This window comes from Thamnophis sirtalis, unplaced genomic scaffold, assembly GCF_051295495.1.
Source record: "Thamnophis sirtalis isolate CommonGarterSnake01/CBP01778 unplaced genomic scaffold, rThaSir2_p1.2 scaffold_8, whole genome shotgun sequence".
Classification (NCBI taxonomy): Eukaryota; Metazoa; Chordata; class Lepidosauria; order Squamata; family Natricidae; genus Thamnophis; species Thamnophis sirtalis.
Window position 1 is genome coordinate 71892196 of NW_028261388.1, and position 25052 is coordinate 71917247.

The 25052-nt window shown below is 38.0% G+C and overlaps 1 protein-coding gene across 2 annotated transcripts in view; it reads right to left on the bottom strand.

Annotated features, from left to right (window-relative positions):
• RALGAPA2 (Ral GTPase activating protein catalytic subunit alpha 2) overlaps window positions 1-13875 on the bottom strand; it is a 192220-nt gene extending 178345 nt beyond the window's left edge. For both annotated transcript variants that reach the window (XM_087721899.1, XM_087721898.1), the window contains exons 1-5: window positions 13609-13875; window positions 7067-7177; window positions 3135-3184; window positions 1944-2001; window positions 625-668 (exon numbers count right to left, since the gene is read on the bottom strand). In XM_087721899.1, the coding sequence (XP_087578025.1) occupies window positions 625-668; window positions 1944-2001; window positions 3135-3184; window positions 7067-7177; window positions 13609-13714 (369 nt within the window). In that variant the 5' untranslated portion in view covers window positions 13715-13875. The remainder of the gene's footprint in view (window positions 1-624; window positions 669-1943; window positions 2002-3134; window positions 3185-7066; window positions 7178-13608) is intronic.
• Between the last annotated feature and the right edge of the window lie 11177 nt (window positions 13876-25052).

The following is a 25052-nucleotide window of genomic DNA, read 5'->3' on the forward strand; positions in this document are numbered from 1 at the left end:
TAGATCAGTTTGCAAATAAATACTGTTGACCAATTGCATAATTCCATCCAGTAACAAATGAAATGTTTTGAATAGATTTTAAACTATGGATATTTGAATTTCCATAATTTAATAGATCACAAGTATTTATAGATAAATAAGTATTTCTAGAAATATATTTGGCTTGAAGATGGTTCAAATACTGTTGGCATAAACAAAATAATTCTGACTAAGCCTCCCAAAAAAATAGGGCCCATAAATCTTACTAATCTTATTGCTACTAAATAGCAGTAATATCAGCAGCAGCCAGGTGTATGTATGACAAAAGGAGAAGATGGCAGTTACACTTTGTATAGCATTTGTACACACACAAATGGTGTGTGTGTGTGCTCAAATCACACTGCTGCAACCGCCATCTTGCAATGTTTTTGAGCCTCCTCCCGCCACATGGAGATTGCTTCTACAAAAAAATACAAACAGATATGACAATCAAAAGGGCACAACTAGGACCAAAAAGCAGTGAAATATATGAAAACAGTATATCACATGTTGCCTTGTATTTAACAAATCATTTTCTTCTAACAAACAAAATGTTATGAACATGTATTTAGAGAAATGCAGAATTTTAAGCAAGCACCAAAATACCTTAAGGCAGTTTCCAGTGTGCAAAAGTTTCTTCAAAATTGACCCTAAAATAAAGAAAAATGGATTAGGAAAATTACAAATTAAAGATTAGTTACAATTAGTCATGGTCGATAAAAATAAATGTAAATTCAAGAACTAAAATAGTAATGCCTTCAGTGGCCAAAAACGACTATATATTACTATAACTACTATATAATAAAAAACATTTACATGCATATGGCTTAAAATTTTACTTTGTTCAAACTTTCTAAATATGTTGTGCAGCTCTCAATGCAGGAAATACAATAGAATTATGGCTAAAAAATTTCCTACTTTGTACGATAAGTTTTTTTTTTTAAAAAAAACTGTCCTTGCTATAAAAAGTTCTTAATATTTTATCAAACCATTTAAAATAACTTTCATTTGAAGTAATTCAACAACATACTGATCCCCACTTTTATGAATTCCTGTATGCTGTAGGGCCAGGATATCTGGGGCGCTGTCTTCCTCTGATTGTCTCTACCCAGTTTGAGGCCCTATCCATAAAAGAAGGTCATCTAGTGGGACCCCCAAGAAGCATTCCTTTTCTGTTATTGCACTTGCCATTTGACACTATTCTCCCAAGTTTAGATTGACTGCATTCTTGCTGCCTTTTGGCTGCTCTTCCAAGTATAAAAATTGGGAAGTTAAGTGAGCCTGTGGCACAGTTAATTGTTGATGGCTATATAAATTGTACTAAATAAATAAATACTGTAAGTAAGTTAAAATAACTACCTCTAAGAAAACACACTGATCTTGAAGCAATGCTCATTTAATTATCTGTTCTCATAAATTTATTACCCACATTTATTTCATTGATTTTAAAAAGATACCTTGTAGGGTTTTCCATACAGGTATTAGAACCTGCTGGCACCCAATAGAATTCGTTCCAGTTAATTAGGCAACCATTTCAACAACAAATACATTTCCAAACTGTTGATTAAAAACAATACAATTTGGTATAGAATCTAGATGATGCGTCTTATCACCATGTAACAGTTTAACAATTCAGATGCAATGATATCTGAACTACCATTGGTTTCTCCACTATAGCAAACTAATTGTTCAAATATCAAATTAAAGAGATAAAGACAAGCGATTATAAAGATTACTTCAATATCTTTCATTCAACATTTTAGCATACCAAAAAAGCAATCTAATATGCAAAGTGTAAAATATCACACGTCAATCCAATTTGTTGTTTCCCATTAAGAGAAAAGATGACAACATCTTTTTGCCTTAACTGCACCACAAGGCAAAATAGGAAAGCTTATTAATCTGGACTTAAAAAGTATACTTACCTATGCTATGAAAATGCCATCGATAGAAAATTCTCTCAGGTAATAATTGTAGTATCCTCTGGAGAAGTTAAGAAAATTTGTTGTTTTACATTTACATAAAGCAGCTTCTTAGATCTAGTGATTTAGTCTAATTTGCATAGCGCACAGTATAATCTAATATACTCAGAACAGAAGCCACGGAATTCAATATGGATTATTCTGAAGTAAAGAGCCACAGAATCATCAACTGCAAAGGCAGTTTAAAATTAGAGATCAAGCATCACTGACATCTAGTTACAGAGTCACTGACTAGAGTCACAAATTGTACTCCATGATAGTTTCATAAAGCATTATTTATTAAATAAGCCAAAGCTGGGTTCGTACGTAGTTTAGACCTCTATATTATAATTCATGAACAACAAAGCAAGAATCATATAATATTCTAAGCAGAGCCAATTAACTTTATTATAATTAAACATGTAAATCAGTCTCCCAATCAGTTTACAAATCAGTGGAACCCTAGACTTGATCAAAATCTGAAGCTTTAGGTAACCATAGGTAAGACTGCTGGCATTTTCCTAGAGCTCATCAGATGCTCTAATTCCTAAAAATAATACTACAATATTGGGTTTTCTTTAAAAGATGAATTATTTATTATTTACATTTGTGTGCTGGCAACATTTCACAAAGGCAGCCAAGTGACTAATTTGTCGTATCTATTATTTTGGTCAGATTCAGATGCAACTTCTAATTAATGAACCAATCAGTCTTGTCCTGGTTAATTAGAGGCAAGAATTTCCACTTAACTTCTTCATTTGATCATGTCACTATTCATGTCATTGCCTCACATTTTGACCATTTAGATATCTACTTTAAAGGGTATCTAGAACTGCTCACAGAGCTGGTTGACAACTTCATAAATGTTCTGACTAGAATCTGCAAAATGGAAATCTATGTTCTTAAAATAGTAAATTGTCTGCTTCCAAACTTTTGTCTTTGCTTTCCTTCTTCGCATTACACATCTTGTCTGATAGCAGGCTGGTCTAATTAAATTGCTATATTTTTATCATTTATTTAAACAATTAAGAGGGAGGGACCCCACCTCCGCTATTTAGGGTCAAACCATTGTGCTTGTAAACAAAGTATGTGTTTATTATTATAAAGAACCATATAACTATAATGCTCAGTATATGTTGAAAATGGGTAACTTACTTCAAAAAGAAAAAGAACAGAATCCAACTCTTCCCTTTGGGATTTATTTCCTGAAGGGCAAAGAAAAAGAACATTCCTTCCCATTATGCATAATGAGAATATTATATACTATATAATATAATTCCACAGAAGGCCTTTATTTACTTGAAATAAGGATATATATTTTTTGCAGTTTAGCAGTAAAATAGGGTGGCAGACTGTCGCATTCACTGTGATTAAAGTAAAGGAAGCAGATAAACATTTTTTCTAAAGTTCTCTTGATTCTTTAGGACGTGATATAGGACAGAGAAATACTTCAGAGATGCCACAAAGATCTTTAAAGATTAAAAAACACTTTGAATTGGCCTTGGAAGCAAACTGTCAATCAATGGAATAAAGGTGTAACATGTGCCATTCTAAGGGTACCCATAGCTGCATATCCCACTGCATACTGCATAAGCTTGCAAACACTTTTCAAGGACAGCCTCATGTAAAGTGCATTACAATAATTACATCTGGGAGATCACCCAGGAGGTCATCAGGGCATGAGTGACCATGAGCAAAACTTCCCAATCCAGGAACAGATGTAACTAGTGCACAAAACAGAACCATACAAAGGCCTCCTAGCCATAACTGCTACCTATTTGTTGAGCAGGAATCATGAATCTAGGAGGATCTCAGATTACACACTGGGTCTGTTTGGGGCAATGCGACCCTGTCCAGTACCAAAGATTGCATAGTCCCTGAAGTGGAGGGAAATCTATAGCCATTCAGTCTTGCAATTCCAGGGTGGCAAGTTAACATTAGCTGTGGTCTCCAATTCAGAGTAAGGCTCCTATCATCTTAAAGATGATATCCAACTCATTTTGTCACTCTACACCCAAAATCTGTAGTTTAAATTCTACTTTAGCTTGCTCATAACTCATGGACAAAATATGTATAGGTCCACACTTTGACCAATAGAGGCTTCTCTTCCAGACTGATGATGGCCTGGATATTCTATTCATCTTGGAGTTTGGGGCAATCATTCTAATCTTCTGGTAATTGTTTACAAAATCCACTCCAACACAATATTGAACAAAGGCTAACCAGTGTCTATAAGAGAATCATAGCAACATAATTATATGTTTAGGAACATATAATATGTTCATACCATAAACATAACATATGTTTATGGTACAATAGTTAACAAGCTCCACTCTACACATTTTTTAAAAAATTGGCCATAGTAACTAGTAGCAACTTATTTTTGTTCTTTTTCTTTTGTTTTCAAATATTCCTTTAAATTACCGTATTTTTCAGAGTATAAGTCGCATCGGAGTATAAGACGCACCAAGGTTTTGAAGAGGCAAATTTTTTAAAAAGTAGGTAGGCAGATGGAGAGAGAGGGAGAGAAAGAAAGGGAGAGAAATACAGTAGGTAGGTAGGTAGGGAGAGAGAGAGTAGGTAGGTAGGTAGGTAGATAAAGGGATAGAGAAATAGAGAGAGATGGAGAGGTAGAGAAATACAGTAGGTAGGTAGGGAGAGAGAGAGTGTGTGTAGGTAGGTAGGTAGAGATATATAGAGAGAGAAATAGAAATATATATAAAGAGAAATACAGTAGATAGGTAGGGAGAGAGGGGGGGTAGGTAGGTAGATAGAGTGATAGAGAGAGAAATACAGTAGGTAGATAGGGAGAAAGAGAGTGTGTGTAGGTAGGTAGGTAAGTAGGTAGGTAGATAGAGGGATAGAGAGAGAGAGAAATACAGTAGGTAGGGAGGGAGCGAGCGAATAGGTAGGTAGATGTATCCAGGTGTATTTATCCATGGGCTGGAGAAGGAAATCACTGACAATCTGCAGCACCTTAAGACTTTGTTTCTGCTGGCACAGCACTTGATCAATATAATTCTCATCAATCAGTTAAAGAGCTTTCCAAAAAGAAAAAAAAAGTTTTTGCATATTGCAAACCTCCCAAAACTTGCCTTTTTTTCATGAAAATGGGCCCATTTTTTAAAAAGGCATAAGTAGCCTTGGGGGGGCTTGCAGAGTGCTCCTGGGGGGTGAGGGGCAAAAAACAAGCAAGAAACGGCCCATTTTTCGTGAAAACGGCCCCTTTTTTGTCAAACAAATTGCATGCATAGCCTTATGGAGGTTTAGAGAGTGCTGCTGGGGGGGGGGCAAAAAAAGGCCTGTTATTTACTCATTTCTGCCCTCCCCAGCCCACAGGAGCTCTCTGAAAGCCTCCATAAGGGCATGCACGGCCATTTTGATGAAGGGGCGGAGTTTCGGGAGGCAAAAATGCTGTATTTGATATATAAGACGCACCCAGATTTTCAGCCTCTTTTTTGAGGAAAAAGGATGCGTCTTATACTCTGAAAAATACGGTACTTATTATATTTATGCTTTCATTTTTTTGAGGTGACTAAACCTGAATAGGTTATTTCCTAGTTTTCCTCAGCATTTCAATGTGATAAAGGATTAAATTAAGATCTAAAGGACTAAATTAAACACTTTAATTTAGCTGTTAGTGAAGTAAATATACAGACGTAAATCTCTAATAAAAAGCATTTTACACAATGACGGAACAGAGAAAAAGCTTCAAGGATAAAATTGACAAATTTGATAAAAAGCATCCTATATTCTTATTGCTTAGAATTTGACATGAAATTAGAGTCAGCAATGATGATTAGCAATAGCAATAGCAGTAATAGCAGTAGACTTATATACCGCTTCATAGGCCTTTCAGGCCTCTCTAAGCGGTTTACAGAGAGTCAGCATATTGCCCCCAACAATCTGGGTCCTCATTTTACCCACCTCGGAAGGATGGAAGGCTGAGTCAACCCTGAGCCGGTGAGATTTGAACCGCTGACCTGCTGATCTAGCAGTAGCCTGCAGTGCTGCATTTAACCACTGCGCCACCTTGGCTCAATTATACAGTTACAAATCTACAGATTTCAGGAAAACGATAGAAAATTGTAAAAGAAAGCAATAGATGGGTATTTCAGACACTGGAAGTATCATGCAACCTGATACTGATACATTGACTGTTCAAGCTTTGATATAGAGACGTTCATTGCATAAATGCTATTCTTTACTAATTTTATTTTAGTTTGTTTTAATGAAGAAGAACCCCGCCCTCTCCCAAGCCCAGATCATGATTTAAATACAAAATACTGTACGTCTAAGATCCTCACTTATTTCCAAGATAGGTTTGATGGTATACTTAAAAACTGTGGTTATTAACATAGGCAACAATGATTTAATTCCACTGAAGTTCAAACTGAATGTATATTTATAGATCCAGCTTCTCCCAAAACGGTGCCCAAGACTTAAAACAAAACACTAAGGCTATGTGGTTAATCGTGATATGCTCATGCTGAAACAGATTGTGCACAGTAACTCCTTACTATATTAAAAAACAACAAGCTTTCCGTAAACTAGACTAATCAAGCATATTAAACTGCTATGTACATGCCCATTGCTTGGATCAGCAGGAGAGGCTATGTTAAAGATTCTCCTATGGCCAGAAATTTACTAATCTAGACAAGGTCTTCACCTGCATGAAGTCCAGATAAAAAAATGCATTCATCAGAGAGATGTGCATGGCTCTACACTACCAGTTCTTTGAAAAATGGTAGAAATTTCACCAAGCTTTTAATTGTTAAATAAAATTGATTTTAGTGACATTCGATTTTTAATTTTTATACTTTTAATTGTGATAAAAAAATGTTAAAATCTCATTGTTATTGCTGTAATCTCCCTTGAGCATTATATGGATAGAAAGGCAGGATAGAAATTTAATAAATAGCTAAACCACTTGTAAACAATCTCAAAGACAATTTTTGAAATGTTAGATAGATATTCCTAATTTTTAATAATCTACTGATTAATTACTAGTTATTTGAAATATACAGAGATTTATATAATACTGAAAATAAGGCAGTATTAAGCATCTTAAAAGACAACATTCTTACCTTTTTGTTTCAAACTGGTTTCCAGTGTTACAAAACTTTCATAGAAGATAAGATAAATTTGAGAATAATTGATCTCAAAGAACTGTTTGAGTTCACTTCCATCCACAGCATCTATATAAGAAAAATTAAAACAAAAAGTTACTGTATGTGAAAGAATACATAAGATATTATTTTAAGAATACATAAAATATTATTAAAATGCATAAACAAAATAATGTAACAGAAAGAAAATGCTGCAAAAACAACTATGTGATACGAACACTAGCATTAAAGGACAGTATTTAGATTATCTGGAATTTTGGAATTGTCTAGGTACGTCTATATTTATAAGTAAATTCCATTTTAAGATAAAAAATTAAAATACTTGAAATTTCTGCTCATGCTTCGAAGGAATCACAATTAAAAATAAGGTATTTTAAATTTCATTTTATGTTGGATTTAATTCACTTTTACATTGCTTCATAAGTTAGTTCCATGTATTCAGTTTGCCTTGGTATTTCAGCTCAATAACGGTCTGGTGAATGAGGCATCCAATGAAATTTTCAATGGATGCAATTTATTCAGTGATCTGAGTCATGCCTGGTGTATCTCTACAAATGTGTACAGCTTCTTCAAAGTTCCACCTGTTATAGTGGTACCTTTCACGTTCTTTCACACACCTCTATCAACAACAAAAAAAGGAAAAAGTAAACTCACACTTTATTAAAGTTAGGGTTCCTACTCCAAGCAGCCGGGATGAAAAGAGTCCTGGAACCATGCCAAGTAACCACTATCTGAGTCTCAGTTTAGAAGAGATCAAGTTGACCATGACCTTAACAGAAGATTTAAAAGAAAACACAATGCCTCTCTTTTTGTTTTTAAATCAGCTGAACTAGCTCCCAGAACAGGACACTTAAGGAGGAAACTGAGGGACTCTGTGTAGCTCAAGGCAGAGGTGGCGCAGTGGTTAGAGTGCAGTACTGCTGGCCACTTCAGCTGACTGCTAGTCTGCAGTTCGGCGGTTCAAATCTCACTGGCTCAAGGTTGACTCAGCCTTCCATCCTTCTGAGGTGGGTAAAATGAGGACCCAGACTGTGGGGGCGATATGCTGACTCTGTAAACTGCTTAGAGAGGGCTGAAAGCCCTATGAAGGCGGTATATAAGTCTAACTGCTATTGCTATTTCACAGTTACTTGGAGGGATAATTTCAGCCTCACCTCCTTCATTCCTTTCCTTGCCTGAACTAGCTTTCTATTTTCACAAGCCATGATTCCAATTCTAATTCTAATTTATTGAATCCTCTGACAACAAATAGAAACAAAAATACAAGCAGAAGTAGAAATATATTCAGTATTCACGCTTATTTTTCCACTTATTTTTCAGCCTAATTTTTCACTGTGGATCCCTTGCCTTAAAACTGGGTAACAAAGCCTTGCAACATTCTATGTTACATAAAATAACTTATCTGTGCAAAGTAAATCAGCACAAAAGTCCTCTGAATGGTCAGAAACTGCTGTTAAAAGGACAAAAATAACTTCAGCTATGGTGTGGTTTAAATGTGTTTAATATAAATAAATATCTAGTCATGTATAACTTTCCTTTCTATCATGTTAAATTTTGCAATTTAACAAATTGTGTACTTTCTTATAAAACATGTAGATCTGCTGGAGGATGCAATCAAGAGTTGTGATTGGTACCAACTCAGGTCATCTATTATCATAAACATAATTTAAAGAGCAAGCAGAATGAATAGGAAATTGCTGCAAATTATAGGAACAATATTCCATAAAAGCAAAATGCATGTTTTATTAATCAATCTAAGTAATATCCCATAGGACATGAAAGTATATCAAGGAAGAAGTAATACCGAAAGAAAAGGAAGTTCATCTTGACTTTGCTAATAAGATTCTGCATTTTTACAGGATTCCATTTGTCTGAATAATTCACGACTGCTAACAAAAAAGGAAGTAGATAGTACTTCCTCTCATTTTACAGTAACTAAAAATGAATGGAATAAAGAGGATCAACCAGTCTCATAAAGTTCGGGTGAAAAATATTGAGTGAGAATACCAAAATCTCACAAAATTTGATGATCTCTCAGATATCAAATGTTACAAGTGACTACAATACAAAAATGTTACGCACATACCGTATTTTTCAGAGTATAAGACGCACCTATTTCCCTCAAAAAAGAGGCTGAAAATCTGGGTACATCTTATACAATGAATACAGCATTTTTTGCCTCCCGAAACTCCACCTCCTTCACCAAAATGGTCGTGCATAGCTTTTAGGAGGCTTTCAGAGAGCTCCTGGGGGCTGGGGAGGGCAGAAATGAGCAAGAAATATGCTGTTTTTTGCTCAATTTTGCCCCCCCCCCAGCTCTAGGAGCACTCTATAAGCCTCCTAAAGGCTATCCATGCCCTTTTTTTGACAACAAACGGACCATTTTTTGCTCATTTTTGCCCCCCCTCCCCAGGAGCACTCTACAAGCCTCCTAAGGGCTATTCATGCCCTTTAAAAAAAAAAAAAATGGGCCCATTTTCGTGAAAAACGGGCCGTTTTTGGGAGGTTCACAGAGTGCAAAACCTTTTTTTAAAATTTGCCTCTTTAAAACCTTGGTGCATCTTATACTCTGGTGTGTCTTATACTCCGAAAAACACGGTACCCTTTTCTCTCTCTCTCTTTCTCTCCCTCCCTCCCTCCCACCATACATACATACATGCATAGACATACACACACACACACGCAGTCAAACAACCATAATTTTATAATGTGATCCTCAGGTTACATATTGGACCTATCAGAATACAGTACACTAAGAAAATAGTTGAGTAATAAGATAAAACATTCTAATCATAAACACGTAATTTTACCATCAGATTAAAATAATTTAGGATACAGTTAAATTCTTATAAATTATTTACTAGAATTTATTTTACAAAAATCTGAACATGTTATCATCAGACAAATATGAATTTTTACGATAACTCAAAAGGAAGGACAATCAAAATCTTTTTGGGGACAACTACTATTTACAATTCTTTTACTATTCAAACCTTTACTTAATCTGCCTAAAATTTCTTTTTCTTATTGGTTCATTATTTTCTGAACCACGTTTTCTCAAAGGGAGGTAAAACTACACCATCAATAACTGAAATATAATAGTGTACAATAATTTATCCATAGCTTCTTTCCTAACATACAATGAATTGGTACAGATGCCACTTTTAGTACAAGTTAAAAATAATGGCACTAATAACAGCAACCACCATCTTATTTTCAGGAAAACATGTTTTCCAATATACAGGATTAAAAGAAAATATGGGTATATTTTAATCACTGAATTACATGGTAGGAATAAAGAATAAGATTTGAATTCTAAATGTTTTTAAGCTCAAACACTCAGATCTTCAGACTTTGAATAACATTCTGAGCTTCATACAAGGTCAAAGTATCAGCTTGCAATTAAAAACAGAGGTTGAAATATTTTACATGCCCCTCTGACATACCGTATCTTAGTCAGCAGTTAATAAACATTAATTACAGTTCAGTTACAAGTCCAGCCACTTTTCGTATGGACCGGACCTCCACTGTTGTTGTTCTTAGCATTTATCTCATCTGACAGCTGAGGCTGCTTGTTTTTACACTGCACTCACTTAGCTCTTAGGGTGAATGTATCTGCATACTTTATATGACAAGGAGTTTGTTTCCAAAAGACGAATACTGATTAGGGATGAGGAGGAGTGACAGACCAAAGATCACCAAGATGGCTTCCATACCTCAGGGAAAACTAGAACCTTAATCACCTCACTCATAGTCCAACACCTTAACCACTACATGAGGAAGGCTTTCTCAGGAAATAGAATTCAATAACATACAACATCTAATTCTTGCTATTATACCAAAATAATGCAATTTGCATTTTAATGAACAGATCCCAGCATTTCACTAAAAAGATGGGGCAGTTCTTAACTCATAAAAATGTATACATCTCTGTTTCAAAATGTTCCATTGTTTTGGGGATCTCTAAAAACAATGTTACTTTTATGAGTCACATCTTTTACTCAACCTATTCCCTCTGAAGATATTATTAATCCAAAAATGGACAGATTTCAGATTTATAGAGTTAATACTGCTTTTAAATCTCTAAGAAGTCAACAATTATAAGATTATTCATTCATTTATTAATTTGATGCCCTTTGATTCCAACCAACTCTCTTTCCTGGCAATTTCCAGGACTTTGTAACTTTCAAGTATATACTTAATAGTGAGTGAAAACAGGGGTTCTGATGGTCTATCTGTCACCCTTATCACTTAGCAGAATGAACATATATGAATAGTCAATGAAGATGATAGTGGAGATCCAAGAGTTTTGGTCTTAGGACTAATCAACCATTTAATTCCAAGATTCTCCTGACAAATGAAATCCAAACTCTTAAGAGCTGTCATGGGACTTTACTACGATTGTTTTAGCATCTACTCATGAAGTAGATAATTTACTTGATCTGGTTTTCATCATGGAAAGCAATAGTTTATATAGAGAAGTATTAGAAAAGTTGTCTTTTACCAGGGGCTAACAGTATCTGAGACATTTAGAATTGTCCATGCCTCCCTCTGCAGGTATGAAGAGTTTACTCTAGGGATGGGTGGATCATGTAGCTTTTAGATCATTCTGAGGGATAGTCTCTCAGGCCTGGCCCTTTTAGCAGTCCCCCAGGCATTTTTTGATGCAGTATCTCCTAATTGCCCTCTGTCCAATGCTAAAGCCATACATTTTGCAAGCTGCAAACAGACATCAAGCAATTTGGCCTTCTATATTTGGCCCATATTATAAAATCAATTACCTCTAAAGTTAAAGCAACTTCATTCAGTACAACTCAGACAGGATAGCAAAATATATTTATTATTTCAGGTCTTTTGACACTACTTCTATAATTTCAATTTTATATATTGTTTTAATAGTGTTTAATTAGTACTTTTCTCCAAAGCTGTTAATGGCATGTAATAAATCTATTTAAATACTATAAACATGAGCAAGATGCTAGATTATATAGAAATGAGGCTATCATAATTACATTTCCAATGCATGTGTGAAATCAGAAGTAAGGAGACAGTGAGGCTTGTTCCTTGAAAAGATTTTAGTTTAAAATGTAAAAGGACTTCCACAATGCACATTTTAAAAGGTCAAAATTAAAATGTGCAAAAATAAATAAACTTCAACAATCCTTAGAAGCTGCTTCTAAAAGGTAAAGCTATAAATAAGATGTATCACTTCAGTGTTGAGATGAAGAACTCCCACGGTGGAATGTTATCTCACTACACAAAGTATTACATTTTTGCTTCCCCTTTAATAGTATCTTGTGTAACTTCCTGGAAGATCACTGCTTTATTATTAGAAGCAGATAAGGAAAATGCTGCTTTTTGCTGCTTTTAGTCACTAGAAGCATTTGTTTACAATGAGAGAAAATCCTCAAAACAAAATTCACACTAGTGTAGAAAACCATTTTGTTCAGTTTTCAAGTATTGGAAATCATAACACTCACCATACTGATACTTCCTGACACAAATTATTTATTTGTCCAATATGGTCCCTGTTAACAATGTGTGTGGGGGGGATCGCTAACAACTTCATATAATTCTTCATGAAACAATTTCCTATGTTCTCCAATGATTCCCTGCACCATTATGACACTAGTCATCTTATCCAGTCATCAGAGGACTGAGAAAATAAATGAAAATTCTGGTTTGAAATTTGAGACCATGGAGGGTCTTTTACTATGGCTTTAAAATTTTACACTGCTATCACTAACTTGGTAATTGGCACAGCTTGAACTGCATAAATAAAAATACATTCCCAATTCTCCAGGTTATTTTGCTGTATCTAACCTTACCACTTAGGACTAGTAAGTAAGATCTTTATTACGGTCAAAGACCAGCAGTATACATTTGTCTTTACACTATATTAAAAATACTAACATTAAAATATAATTAAAAGTATATACATTAAAAGTGGATAATAACATTATGGTCCAAAGATTGTTAAATCGCCTTACCACTTAGGACTGAATTTTAAAAGCTGCAATATAATATAATAATATAATATAGCTTTTTTAAAAAAGCTGCAATATAACAACTTCTGGAGCTGGGCAGTTTTTTTTTTTTACAGGAAGCTGGACAACAATCCAAAACCAGGGAGGGGAACGAGAGAGGGAACACAAGCGGCGCACTGAAGTGGGTTCTAAAGCAATGCTTCAGGCATGAAGCTTTTTTGAACCTGCAGCAAATTTCACGCGACGATTGTTTGGCTGCTATTGCTAAGGTCCCTGAACGTTTAAAGCGCTTCCTGCAATCCCTACAGTACTATCAGTCGGCTAGACCAGGGTAACTGCCAGCTGGTGCAAGAGGCGGGGGAGACACGGTCGCACCTGAGACGGCCGCCTCCTGCTCCCGACCTATCTTTCAGGCCGCCCTCCCCCCTCCCTCTCCGTCTCCCGGGCTCGGAGCTCCTGGCGCTGCCGGCGCGCGCTCGCTCGCGCCGTGCCACGCCACGCCACGCCACTCACCCATCAAAGCCCGAAGGTGCTTGAGGCGGGTGAGCGGTTCTTTGCGCGGGTCCAGCGCCTTCTGCGCGGACTTCTTGACATCCGCGTGACCCCTCCGCGAGAACATCTCGAGGGCGCTCGAAGGAGGTGCAGCTGCAGCGGCGCCACCCCCCCCCCTTTGTCTTCGCTCGGCTTCTTCTGGACTGACCCGAGTTTCGCTCCCCTGGCCAGTCTCGGGGGGCTGAGAGCCGGACGCGCACCAACACAGGGAGAGCAAGGTTGCGAGCGGGGAGGGGGGAAGGAGGAGGAGCTAAGCCCCGTGAGGGGAAATAGGCGGGGCTTGCCGCCGTCGCTGGGCGGGGCATAAAGTAGTGGTCAGAGCAACCCCACCCCCCCCCCCTCCGTTGCCTTTGTGAGAGGCGGCGCCTTCAAGGGACGGAGGTGGTTTGCCTCCTGTATTGCTGGAATGTGTTTCATTTTTATTTTATTTTTATAAATAAGTGGTTCCTCCTGCGGGGCTGGAAGCTCTAGCCACGCTCATTCGCTTGACTTAAATTTGAGAACTACAAAGTCCAGAGGGCTGGGTGGGCGGCCATCTTGGCGGGCGCGAGGTTGTCCAGAAGGCGCAGCCTCTTGCAGCAGAGTCCAGGGAGCGCCTTGCGTGTTACGTTGCTCCTGCGGGCGCCGGCAGCTTCTTCTTGTGGCCTTGACATTATGAGCCCCGCAAACGAAGCCAGGGTGAAGAGTACTAAATCACAGGGATTTTCTGAATGGTTAACTAGATATCATGAACTGTAAATTCAGAGTTGTGCGGAGGTTGTTGAAATGGATCTAAAATTGCACTTTGTTTTTTCTAGCTGCCTCTATTGGGAATAAAGTGCTCAAAATCATTACATGCAATCAGATTCATATAGACGTCAGAAGCAGCTGAGCTCCCGGCCAGTAAATGTTTGCTTGAGAGGAAGTTTACACCGTATTATTTTGCATTACAATTCCCATGATTCTCAATTGGTGTATCTGGAGAAGGTTGTTTTTCATTGCGAAGGTGAACTGTACTGGGCGTTCGAAGACCTCTAAGGAATTTAGAACTCTATATTACTCTTAAGAAGGAATCTGATTTCATTTCTAGAAATTATATATCATTCCTTTTTTAAAAAAATTAAAAAGCATTTTTTTAAAAAAAATGTAGCTTGCAAATCAAACTGCTTGTTACCCATCACCATAAATCAGTGTTTAGTAACACTGTATCAGTAAAAAGCATTTTTTTTTAAAAAAAATGTAGTTTGCAAATCAAACTGCTCATTACCCATCACCATAAATCAGTGTTTCTCAACCTTGGCAACTTAAAGATGTCTGGACCTCAACTCCCAGAATTCCCCAGCCAGCGTTTGCTGGCTGGGGAATTCTGGGAGTTGAAGTCCAGACATCTACAAGTTGCCAAGGTTGAGAAACACTGCCATAAATAAATGTTGAGTGACTCAGTTCCTAGCTAAAGGAGGAAGTGGATCCAGTGCAAACAGTTCTAATTACCTGACTCGACAATCTCCTGCAATTATTGGCTTCCATAACATGCACAAGGCTGATGGACTCCGTAAATAACTTTTTTAAAACTACCTGAGGTTAATTTTTTTTCAATATATTTTTATTATTTTTACATTTAAAACAATGCAGTACCGCGAAGTCGGGGTGACTATACATTCACATTATATACAGCTAGTCACAACTATTGACAATTAGTCTACTTAATACCTTATCAATCCTTCTGTCCAATCACAATATATACAGTTTGTTCCAGTCTTGTCACCTTGTCTTATACCAGTCATAAAATCTGTTCCAGACTTCCAAATATTCTGATTCCCCTTTATTTTTAAGTTCAAAGAGTGAGCCTATTTGCTTCCGCACAGGCCAATACTTTTATGATTATATCTAGCTCTGATGGTGTATTTTCTTTTTTCCAATATTGTGCATAGGTTATGCGTGCCACAGTTAGTACATGTATAATTAAAGTGTATCTTTCTTAAACCCCTCCGGTATTATACCTAGGGGAAAAATTTCCGGTTTAAACAAGATTTGGTCTCCCACCATTTGTTCTAATTGAGGTTAATTTTTAAACGTATTTTTCAAGGTTTGATGCCTTTTTGAGGAATGAATGTTGCTACAATCATAACACTCAGGAGTGTCAAAGTGACAGCCTGCAGACTGGATGAATCATGCACAGGACATGCCCATCTGAGCTCCGTGAATGGGAAAAACATCACAAAACATCACAGGACGGTGACACCCTGAGTTTGACACTTGTGCTGTACATCAAACTCTCTTGGCTTCTTCCCCCCAACGTAACGTTTGTTTAAAAAATATCATTATCCTTGGTAGAAAGCAATCCTGTACTGCCTCAGATTTTGTTCTAGTTTACTTGGACTTCAGATAGACCATAACCTACTACTAGATAAAGTAGAAGAATGTGGGTTAGACAGCATCACCACCAGGTGGATTCGTAACTGGCTGACCAACCACACTCAATGTGTAGTCCTCAATGGAACTACATCAACATGGAGGGAAGTATGCAGTGGAGTACCCCAAGGCTCTGTTTTAGGCCCAGTACTCTTCAACATATTCATCAATGATTTGGATGAGGGAATAAATGGGGAACTCATCAGATTTGCAGATGACACCAAGCTACAGGAATAGCCAACACTCCAGAAGACAGGCTTAAGATACCGAAGAATCTTGACAAACTTGAACATTGGGCACTATCTAATAAAATGAAATTCAATGGTGGAAAGAGTAAGGTTCTACATTTAGGCAAGAAAAACAAAATGCACAAGTACAGTATAGGTGGTACCTTCCTCAATAGTAGTAACTGTGAGAGGGATCTTGGAGTCCTAGTGGACAAACATTTAAATATGAGCCAGCAGTGTGCAGCAGCTGCCAAAAAAGCCAACACAATTCTAGGCTACATAAACAGAGGGATAGAATCAAGATCACGTGAAGTGTTAATACTTTATAATGCCTTGGTAAGGCCACACTTGGAATACTGCATTCAGTTTTGGTCGCCACGATGTAGAAAAGATGTGGAGACTCTAGAAAGAGTGCAGAGAAGAGCAACAAAGATGATTAGGGGACTGGAAACTAAAGCATATGAAGAACGGTTGCAGGAACTGGGTATGTCTAGTTTAATGAAAAGAAGGACTAGGGGAGACATGATGGCAGTGTTCCAATACCTCAGGGGTTGCCACAAAGAAGAGGGAGTCAAACTATTCTCCAAAGCACTTGAGTGCAGAACAAGAAGCAATGGGTGGAAACTAATCAATGAGAAAAGCAACTTAGAACTGAAGAGAAATTTCCTGACAGAACAATTAATCAGTGGAACAGCTTGCCTCCAGAAGTTGTGAATGCCCCAACACTGGAAGTCTAAGAAGATGTTGGATAGCCATTTGTCTGGAACAGTATAGGGTTTCCTGCCTAGGCAGGGGGTTGGACTAGAAGACCTCCAAGGTCCCTTCCAACTCTGCTATTGTATTGTATTGTATTGTTCTATCTATATAGTAGTATCTGCATTTCAGCATCACAGGTAGTCCTCAATTTATGACAATTATTGGGACCAAAACTTCCATCACTAAGAAAAATGGTTAAATGAGTCACATCCAATTTTACCACATCTTGCTGCAATTATTAAGGGAATCATGGTGTGATGATCCAGGGCAGGGCACAGAGATAACAACTGGGCAACTGGCAATTCAAACCACCACTTTATTGCTCCAAATTTCCCCAAATGCTCCCACATTTCTGGCAAGTCCAGAGCAAAGAGATGACATCTCAAGCAGCCTCTGGCTGCAAATAGTCCAGCCCTCACTGTATACACTACGGCTGCACAGCAATAAATCCATCAGCGCAAATAAAAGAATTCAGGAAGCAAAGGATCAAGGTAATTGGTTCAGAAAGCCAGAAAGAATGCAAGGAATCCAGGAAAGTTCCAGCATAGGCACTCAACACTTCATGAATTCAGCGTTTGTTCCCAACAAATGTCCCTCCCCACATCATCTCCTTAAGGAGGGCCGGGGCGCTCTTCTCCCAAGTAGCCTGCTCAGTCTGTGCTGTTCTCACCTTCTCTCCACTCTCCATGCTCTCGGTTCAGGAGGTGGTGGTCCTTGCTCATCACCTGAGCCCTGTCTCTCATGTTCACTGCTTAGCTTCTCTTGGTCATCCTGCCTCCGTTCCTCCCTGCGTACAAGCTGTCCTAATTCTGAAAGACCCTGCCTGACTGCCTCAGCCCTTCCCCATTTTCCTCTGAAGCCAATGAAGCCACCCCCTCAATCTCTGTATGCTCCAGTTCCAGCTCGTCTTCCCCACAGAGTCATGCTCCAAGGGGCATGACTTATGGTCATTAAGTGAATCTGGCTTCCTCCTTTGACTTTGCTTGCCAGAAGCCTGCTGGGAAGATCAGAAATAGTGATCACATGAGCCTAGGATTCTGCATCCATCATAAACGCATACCAGTTGCCAAGTACCTGAATTTTGATCACATGACCATGGGCGCGCTGTGACAATTGTAAATACGAGGACTGGCCCTAAGTCACATTTTAATGCCGCTTAATTTCAAAAGGTCAGTAAAAGAATGGTTGTAAATCAAGTACTACCTGTGTATTCTAAGTAATATCAATATTTCTTGTGATCTCTGAAAAATAATATCAATTAAAATATGCTGTATTTCTTTTGATTTCTAACAATTGAAAAGGATGTTTACAAAAAGGCTTAATGGACCCTCAACACAGAACTCACTGGAAATAAATTCATGGTACTTTTTAAAACTGCCATGTGCATATTACATCATCACAATACAGCTACAATAGAACAGCCAACTTTAAATTCCGATAAGTGAATGGGTTACTTTTGAAATTCATTGTACATATTTTGAATGCCATTGATCAATTGATTTATGTTTAGAATTAAATAGCATTCACGTGACCTGTATTTTTACAATATTCTCTTGTATTCCTTTAAATGTAAAACAAGTTTTACAATATTTACAATATTTTGTTTTTGTACCATATGTAATAGTTTAATCCTTCTAGACTGCACACAGATTTTTATTTCAGCAATATAGTTTAATTGTTGGTCATTTTCATCCTAATTTTAAATTGCAATATTTTATTTTATTGTCCTTTAGAAAGTTACTTGCTGGTTTTCTTCAATTTGTTTCCTTTTTTGTCCTCTTTGCTGTCTTCTATGTAATGTGAATAAAAGTTTAATTTTCGCCATGTTTAAGTGTGCCATAGAAGCATACCTCTATGCTTACACTAGTAATAGAGACATCCAGGTTTTCTCACTCAGGCTTACTGTATGATATAGGGTCAGTTAGTCTCAATCCAGCCAACCGTACAGATTTCTGGTTGTGGGGAAAATGTGAATTATCTTTTGCTCTGGAATGAAAAGTAAAATAGGAATCAAAGAAATACATACATTTTTTTTTGTATCTTGAAAAGTTCTAGTCTGGGACCTTTAGCTTTCTTACAAATAAATTATTCATACTAAAACTGTGACTTCCTGATAAACATATATACATTTGTTAAATTAGTGATTTAAATATTTTCTAAATAATAAATGTTAGCAAATGTATTTGCTAAATCTGAAAATTAGTTTGTGATTATATATGGACTGCCAAGCTTTACATTTTCAAAGAAATGTTCTTATTGTCCAGAATTGCTACTATTCATATTTTGGTGCGGACATTTTTATCCGCGAGCTGCACTGGCTACCTATTAGTCTCAGAATCCGCTTCAAGGTGCTGGTCGCTACCTATAAAGCCCTACATGGCATCGGACCTGGGTACCTGAGAGACCGCCTCCTGCCGATTACCTCTCTCAGACCAATTAGATCGCACAGGTTGGGTCTCCTCCGGATTCCATCTGCCAGCCAATGTCGGCTGGCGACTCCCCGGGGGAGAGCCTTCTCTGTTGCAGCTCCGGCCCTCTGGAACGAGCTCCCTGTTGAGATCTGGACCCTTACTACCCTCCAGGCCTTCCGCAAAGCCACCAAGTCCTGGCTATTCCAGCAGGCTGGGGGGAGCTGAGAAGCATCTACCTCCACAGAAATTGTGAATGTTGGCTTTGTTTTTAATATGTTGTCTTTGTCTCGTTTCCCCCTTTCCCTTGTCTTTTGTGAGCCGCCCGGAGTCCTCCGGGAGTGGGCGGCATACAAGACAGACAAATAAATAAATAAATAAATATATTTGACAAGACGTTCTTACTTAAATCAGTTTTCTATCACAGTACAGGCCTGGAAGACATGATTGTTGACATTCTATATAAATAAGGTCATTAATATTTGCTTCAAAGAGGAACTAGCTTGGCACATTTAAAAGAAAAAGGTTCCATTACAGCAAAGCATACCGCATGAGGCGTTTGGTCAAGATGGTGCTTTATGGAAATTGAAATACTTCCACACAACATCGTTTCTATTTCCAGATCCATCCAAACCTTTCTGAAGCTATCCATGTAATTGCCTTTACTGATGGCAATTGCCGAATACTGAGAACAGAGAGGGAACATCATGACTCAATCTGTGGTCCTTCCAAATAGTTAATAGGAATTTTTTTAAAAATAATAAATTATTCAGTGACCTGTGCTTGGGGCTAGGCAGCTCCTGTAGTAATAGTGTTTTTTTCCCCCAATAGTTGCAATCATAATTATTTTTACATTAGGTTATAGCTAAAGCCTCTTGAATTGGAGTAAGAGAAGAAAGCCTTGGTTGAACCCAGAGCCTGGAAGTTGCAGTGAAGTTATACTTAGGTACCTACTCCTTATGTAACCAGAGAAAATCAATCAGGCAGCTATTAATCGGATATAAATTTAGAGCCCACCAACCACACCGTTGTTTTTTGATAATGATTTCTTCAGGCAGTTGGGTCAATTGTTTTCTGTTATGCAATGCTGAATCTTTGCAGAGCCTACAGCAGTTATTGAACTTCTTATTTCACCCTACTTCCTGTAATGATGTGTATGCTTTGTGTTGTAGGAAGTTATCACCCAGCCCTCTCCCAGAAAAATGAAATATCCTAGGAAATATTGAAAAGGCAGAATATTACTCTGGATGTGAAAAGAAAGAAACATGTTTTAAAAGACAGAATAGCTGCCTGTAGCTTCCTGCCCATCCCCACTTTGTCAATGGGCCATTAAGAAGGCCAAGCTAGTCCCTTTACATAATAAAGACCCGATCATAACGAATGTATTTGTGTTGATTTTAACCTGTCTTTATTTTCATTTTTTATTATTATTTTTTCCTCGTTGTAAGCCGTCCGGAGTCCTCCGGGATTGTGCGGCCTATAAATCGTATAAATAAATAAATAAATAAACAAACAAACATGCCAATATCAGATGTACGGCTGGAGAAGATAAGACAAGACACCAAACAGGATAAAATACTAGAGAAACTAACTCGTATCAGGTGTAATGGCTGGCCAGAAAAACGCAAGAAGCAGTGTCCTGAGCTGCAGGAATTCTGGTCTGAGAAAGATGAACTATCCATTCATGAGGATATCATATTAATGGGTGACTGTATTCTTATTCCTAAGTCATAGCAGGCAGTAAGTAATAGAACAAATTCACCAGGGACATTTGGGCATTACTCTGTGTAAGCGCAGAGCACGGGTGGTGGTCTACTGGCCTAATTTGGACTCTGATACTGGGACACTTGTGAAGAAGTGTGACACCTGCCAATCATTTTAAAAAAATAATAATGCGAAAGAACCTCTTACACCATGGAATGCTCCTTCACAGGCATGGCAGAGACTGGCTACATATATTTTTCATTTTTAAGACATCCACTACCTGATGGTAGTAGACTGCTACAGCAAATACTTTGAAGTAGTGCAGCTGGGAAGTCTAAAAGCGTCAACAGTCATATTAAGGCAGGACATAAAGCGAGATTTTGGACATAAGAGTGAACATGAAACTGGGTCAGACTAGAGGATCTCCTGGGGGCCCCATGAACCCAGGAAACTTGAATGTCAAACCACAACACCTGCTTGTAAGTACATCAGGTCAGTTGGAGGTCTCGCTTATGAGTCAAAGCTTAACCACATATGTCAGAATGAAACTAGTGTTTCCTGTATGCTTTTCTGCCTAGAAATAAGGAATTTAGCCAATAGAAATGATTTAGCACATTTCCCTGTTAGCTGCTTCGAGGAAGTTATAAGAACACACTTCTCCCTAAGAACCTTGCTCAGAGGTCATTTGTGGGTTTACACAGTCTGAGCCATTTGGCCAAATAAAGCTATTTCTTGATCTCGCAGTCTGAGTCTCCTGATTTTCTGCAACAATATGGGCTTTTAAGACAATACTTTCAAGACATGGAGTCTGTGTCTGACAATGAGCCACAATTCTCATGTGCTGAATTCCAGTGCTTCCTGCGTCAATGGGGAACCGGGCACAAACCCACAAGCCCTTATCACCCACAGGCCAATGGCTAGCAGAGAAGTATGTTGGCATAGCCAAATCCATTATACAGAAAGCATCATCAGGGAAGGATATGTACTTAGGCCTGTTAAACTATCGTGCAACACCCATTGAGGGTTTATGCTCACCTGCACAGTTGCTAATGGGGAGAACACTGAGGACCACAGTGCCTACTGCACCACATAAATTGCAGCCTCATTCTATCCCACATGAGTGGGTAACAGCGCAGAGGATCATAAACATGAGAAAGCAAAAACTGTATTTTGATAAATCTACCAAGTCTAAGGTGACCAGATTTTCAGATTGATAAAGAGGGGGGGGGCTTGATTAAAACTTTTATACGGAGCAACAAAAAATTTTATACAATGCAAAAATAGTATTGTAATATTTTTTTAATTTCAACATAACTACAATTTACAAATATAAATTGTAACTGTTGCCAAATATCAAAATTTTGATCACCATGAGGATGCTGCAACGGTCGCTAAGTGTGAAAATGGTCATCAGTCACTTTTTTCAATGCCATTGTCAGAGAGGGACAGAAAGGAGAAGGGGACAAAGAATCTGAAATTTTGGTTGGAGCTTGGGTATTTACAATGTACCATCAGAAAACTAATTTAAAACAAAATGGAACAGTTCTTATCACATATTGTTGATCATCCTGCAGTAATTAAACGCTCAGGACTTTTGAGATAGAATAGATTCACCACAGTGGTGGGTTTCAAAAAATTTTCGAACCTACTCTGTGAGTGTGGCCTCCTTTGTGGGAGTGGTTTGCTGACCATGTGACCTGGTGGGAGTGGCTTGCCGGCCATGTGTTCTCTCTCTCTCTCTTTCTCTCTCTCTCTCTCTCCTTCCTTTTTTCTCTCTGTCCCTTTTTCCTTTTTTTTCTTTCATCTCTCACTTTTTTTCTTTTTTCTTTTTTCTTTATTTCTTTCTTCCTTTCTTTCTCTTTCTCTCTCTGTGTGAGTGTGTGTGTGTGTGTGTGTGTGTGTGTGTCAGTGGTGGGTTTCAAAAAAATTTGGAACCTCTTTTGTAGGTGTGGCCTGCTTTTCGGGTCCACTGGTGGAGCCTCTTCTAACCGGTTCGGTAGATTTGACGAACCGGTTCTACCGAACTGGTGCGAACTGGTAGGAACCCACCTCTGATTCACCAGTTTCTGGGAATCATGAGAACCCTTCATTACACTTGCAGTTTATAACACTTAGACAGGTACAGGTGCTCTATTTGTGCACATGACAGAACCTTATTAAGAGAATAGAAGAGAACAGGCTTTCTAAGTCCCAGTAGGACAAACTATAGGATGCATTACTGTAATATCGACATCCTTCCTAATGGAACGCAGAATGCAAAAAAGCCAGATGTATTGATCCAAAAATATCTGTATTCCTGTAACTGCCTTAGATTTCATTCCCTTAGCTCATGATGACTGCTGAATTTGAGTTTCTTCATAAATTGTAAAGAGCCCTATTCTAATGCTGATCACACCAAGACCATGCATTGAGATATGGTATGGCAGATATTATGGGCAGCATCTTGAAAATATGATCAAGAAAGATGGTTGCAGATAAGAAAAAAATGACACTCTGATAATTGCAGTATTTAAACTTGAAGCTTCAAACAGACTTCTTGGTCACCTCCAAAAGCACTCTGGCTCTCTGGGTGAAGCTGGGTGCCAAAAGAATATGGGCCCACAAAATATTACCAGGTAATCTGGAAGCTAATTGCATTTTGGGGTGTGAATGACCTCTTTTCTATGATGAGACTGGTAGTCCTCAGCATTTGTGGTTTCCTAGAGATGTTGAAAAATCATTTCAAAGAGAGAAAGCATTGATGGTTTCAGTGAAGATGAGAATGCCTAAGATGAGGATCTATTACTTGGAAACCTGACAGTTAGTATATTATCTTGCAGGTCCATGTTTGGGGTGTATGAACTCCAGAAGTCAATTATTAATGTGTCTGCCAAGCAGGAGCTAAGTTTTTAGGCCACAGCTGATTTTATCCATATCTTTTGGTACCCATTAGAAAATATTAGGCATATCGGTATCGACAGCACAATGGCCCTGAATTATTTGCTGATATCGCAAGGTGGGGTTTGCAAGCTAATCAACTCATCCCATTTTTTTCTAAATAAATTGACATAAGCCTATAAAGTCTGACAGAGTCTTCCATATGAAGACTTATATGCTACATGGTTGAATCGCAGATGTTGGACGGCCATAAATTAATGTAACATGTTTTAGATTTCATGTCCTTTTGGATTTGTGTTAAAGGGCTGCTTTTTGTTGGATTTGTATTATAGCTATATAACCTATCCCTCTTTTGCTTTTAGATCCACTTGGTGTGATAAATCGCATCCACATTTTCGGTGTTGGACAAACTGGTTGTTACATTATGTGATGACCACCTCTGTCCTAGCCACTCTGTGATCCATTTAAGATGGTGCTTTACTCGATTGCCATATCTTTGGAGACTTATCTGGCTCCCAGTCCCACTATGCTTTTAAAAATTAAATACAGTAATATAATTAAATGCATGGGAAATTAGAGTATTGCAAAGCAATAAAATTATTTTTACTTTCAAAGTATAAGCCCTACTGTAGGACTTCCAGATCTGATCAGCAAAAATCTGGATGTTCCTTAAATACACAGAAAACACTTCTTGTCATTCTTTGCTCCACCTAGTGGTCATTCCATTTTTAGACCCTGCTTCTTGTTAGCCTTACCCTATAACCAGTGACCCCCAACCTTTTTAGCAGGAGGGACTGATTTTGTGGAAGACAATTTTTCCACATATGGAGAATAGTTTTGGTTTCATTTGGTGCCACTCATCTCCAACTCTGAGGCTCAGTTCCTAACAGGCCATGGACTGGTACTGATCTGTGCCCTGGTTATTAGGGACCCCTGCCCTATACAATAGTCACTCTAGGAGAATAAAAATTGTGCATAATTCTAGCCTGGCCTTTTGTTTAAAATGTGTCTGTATACCAAAAAGAAAACCAAATAAACCAAT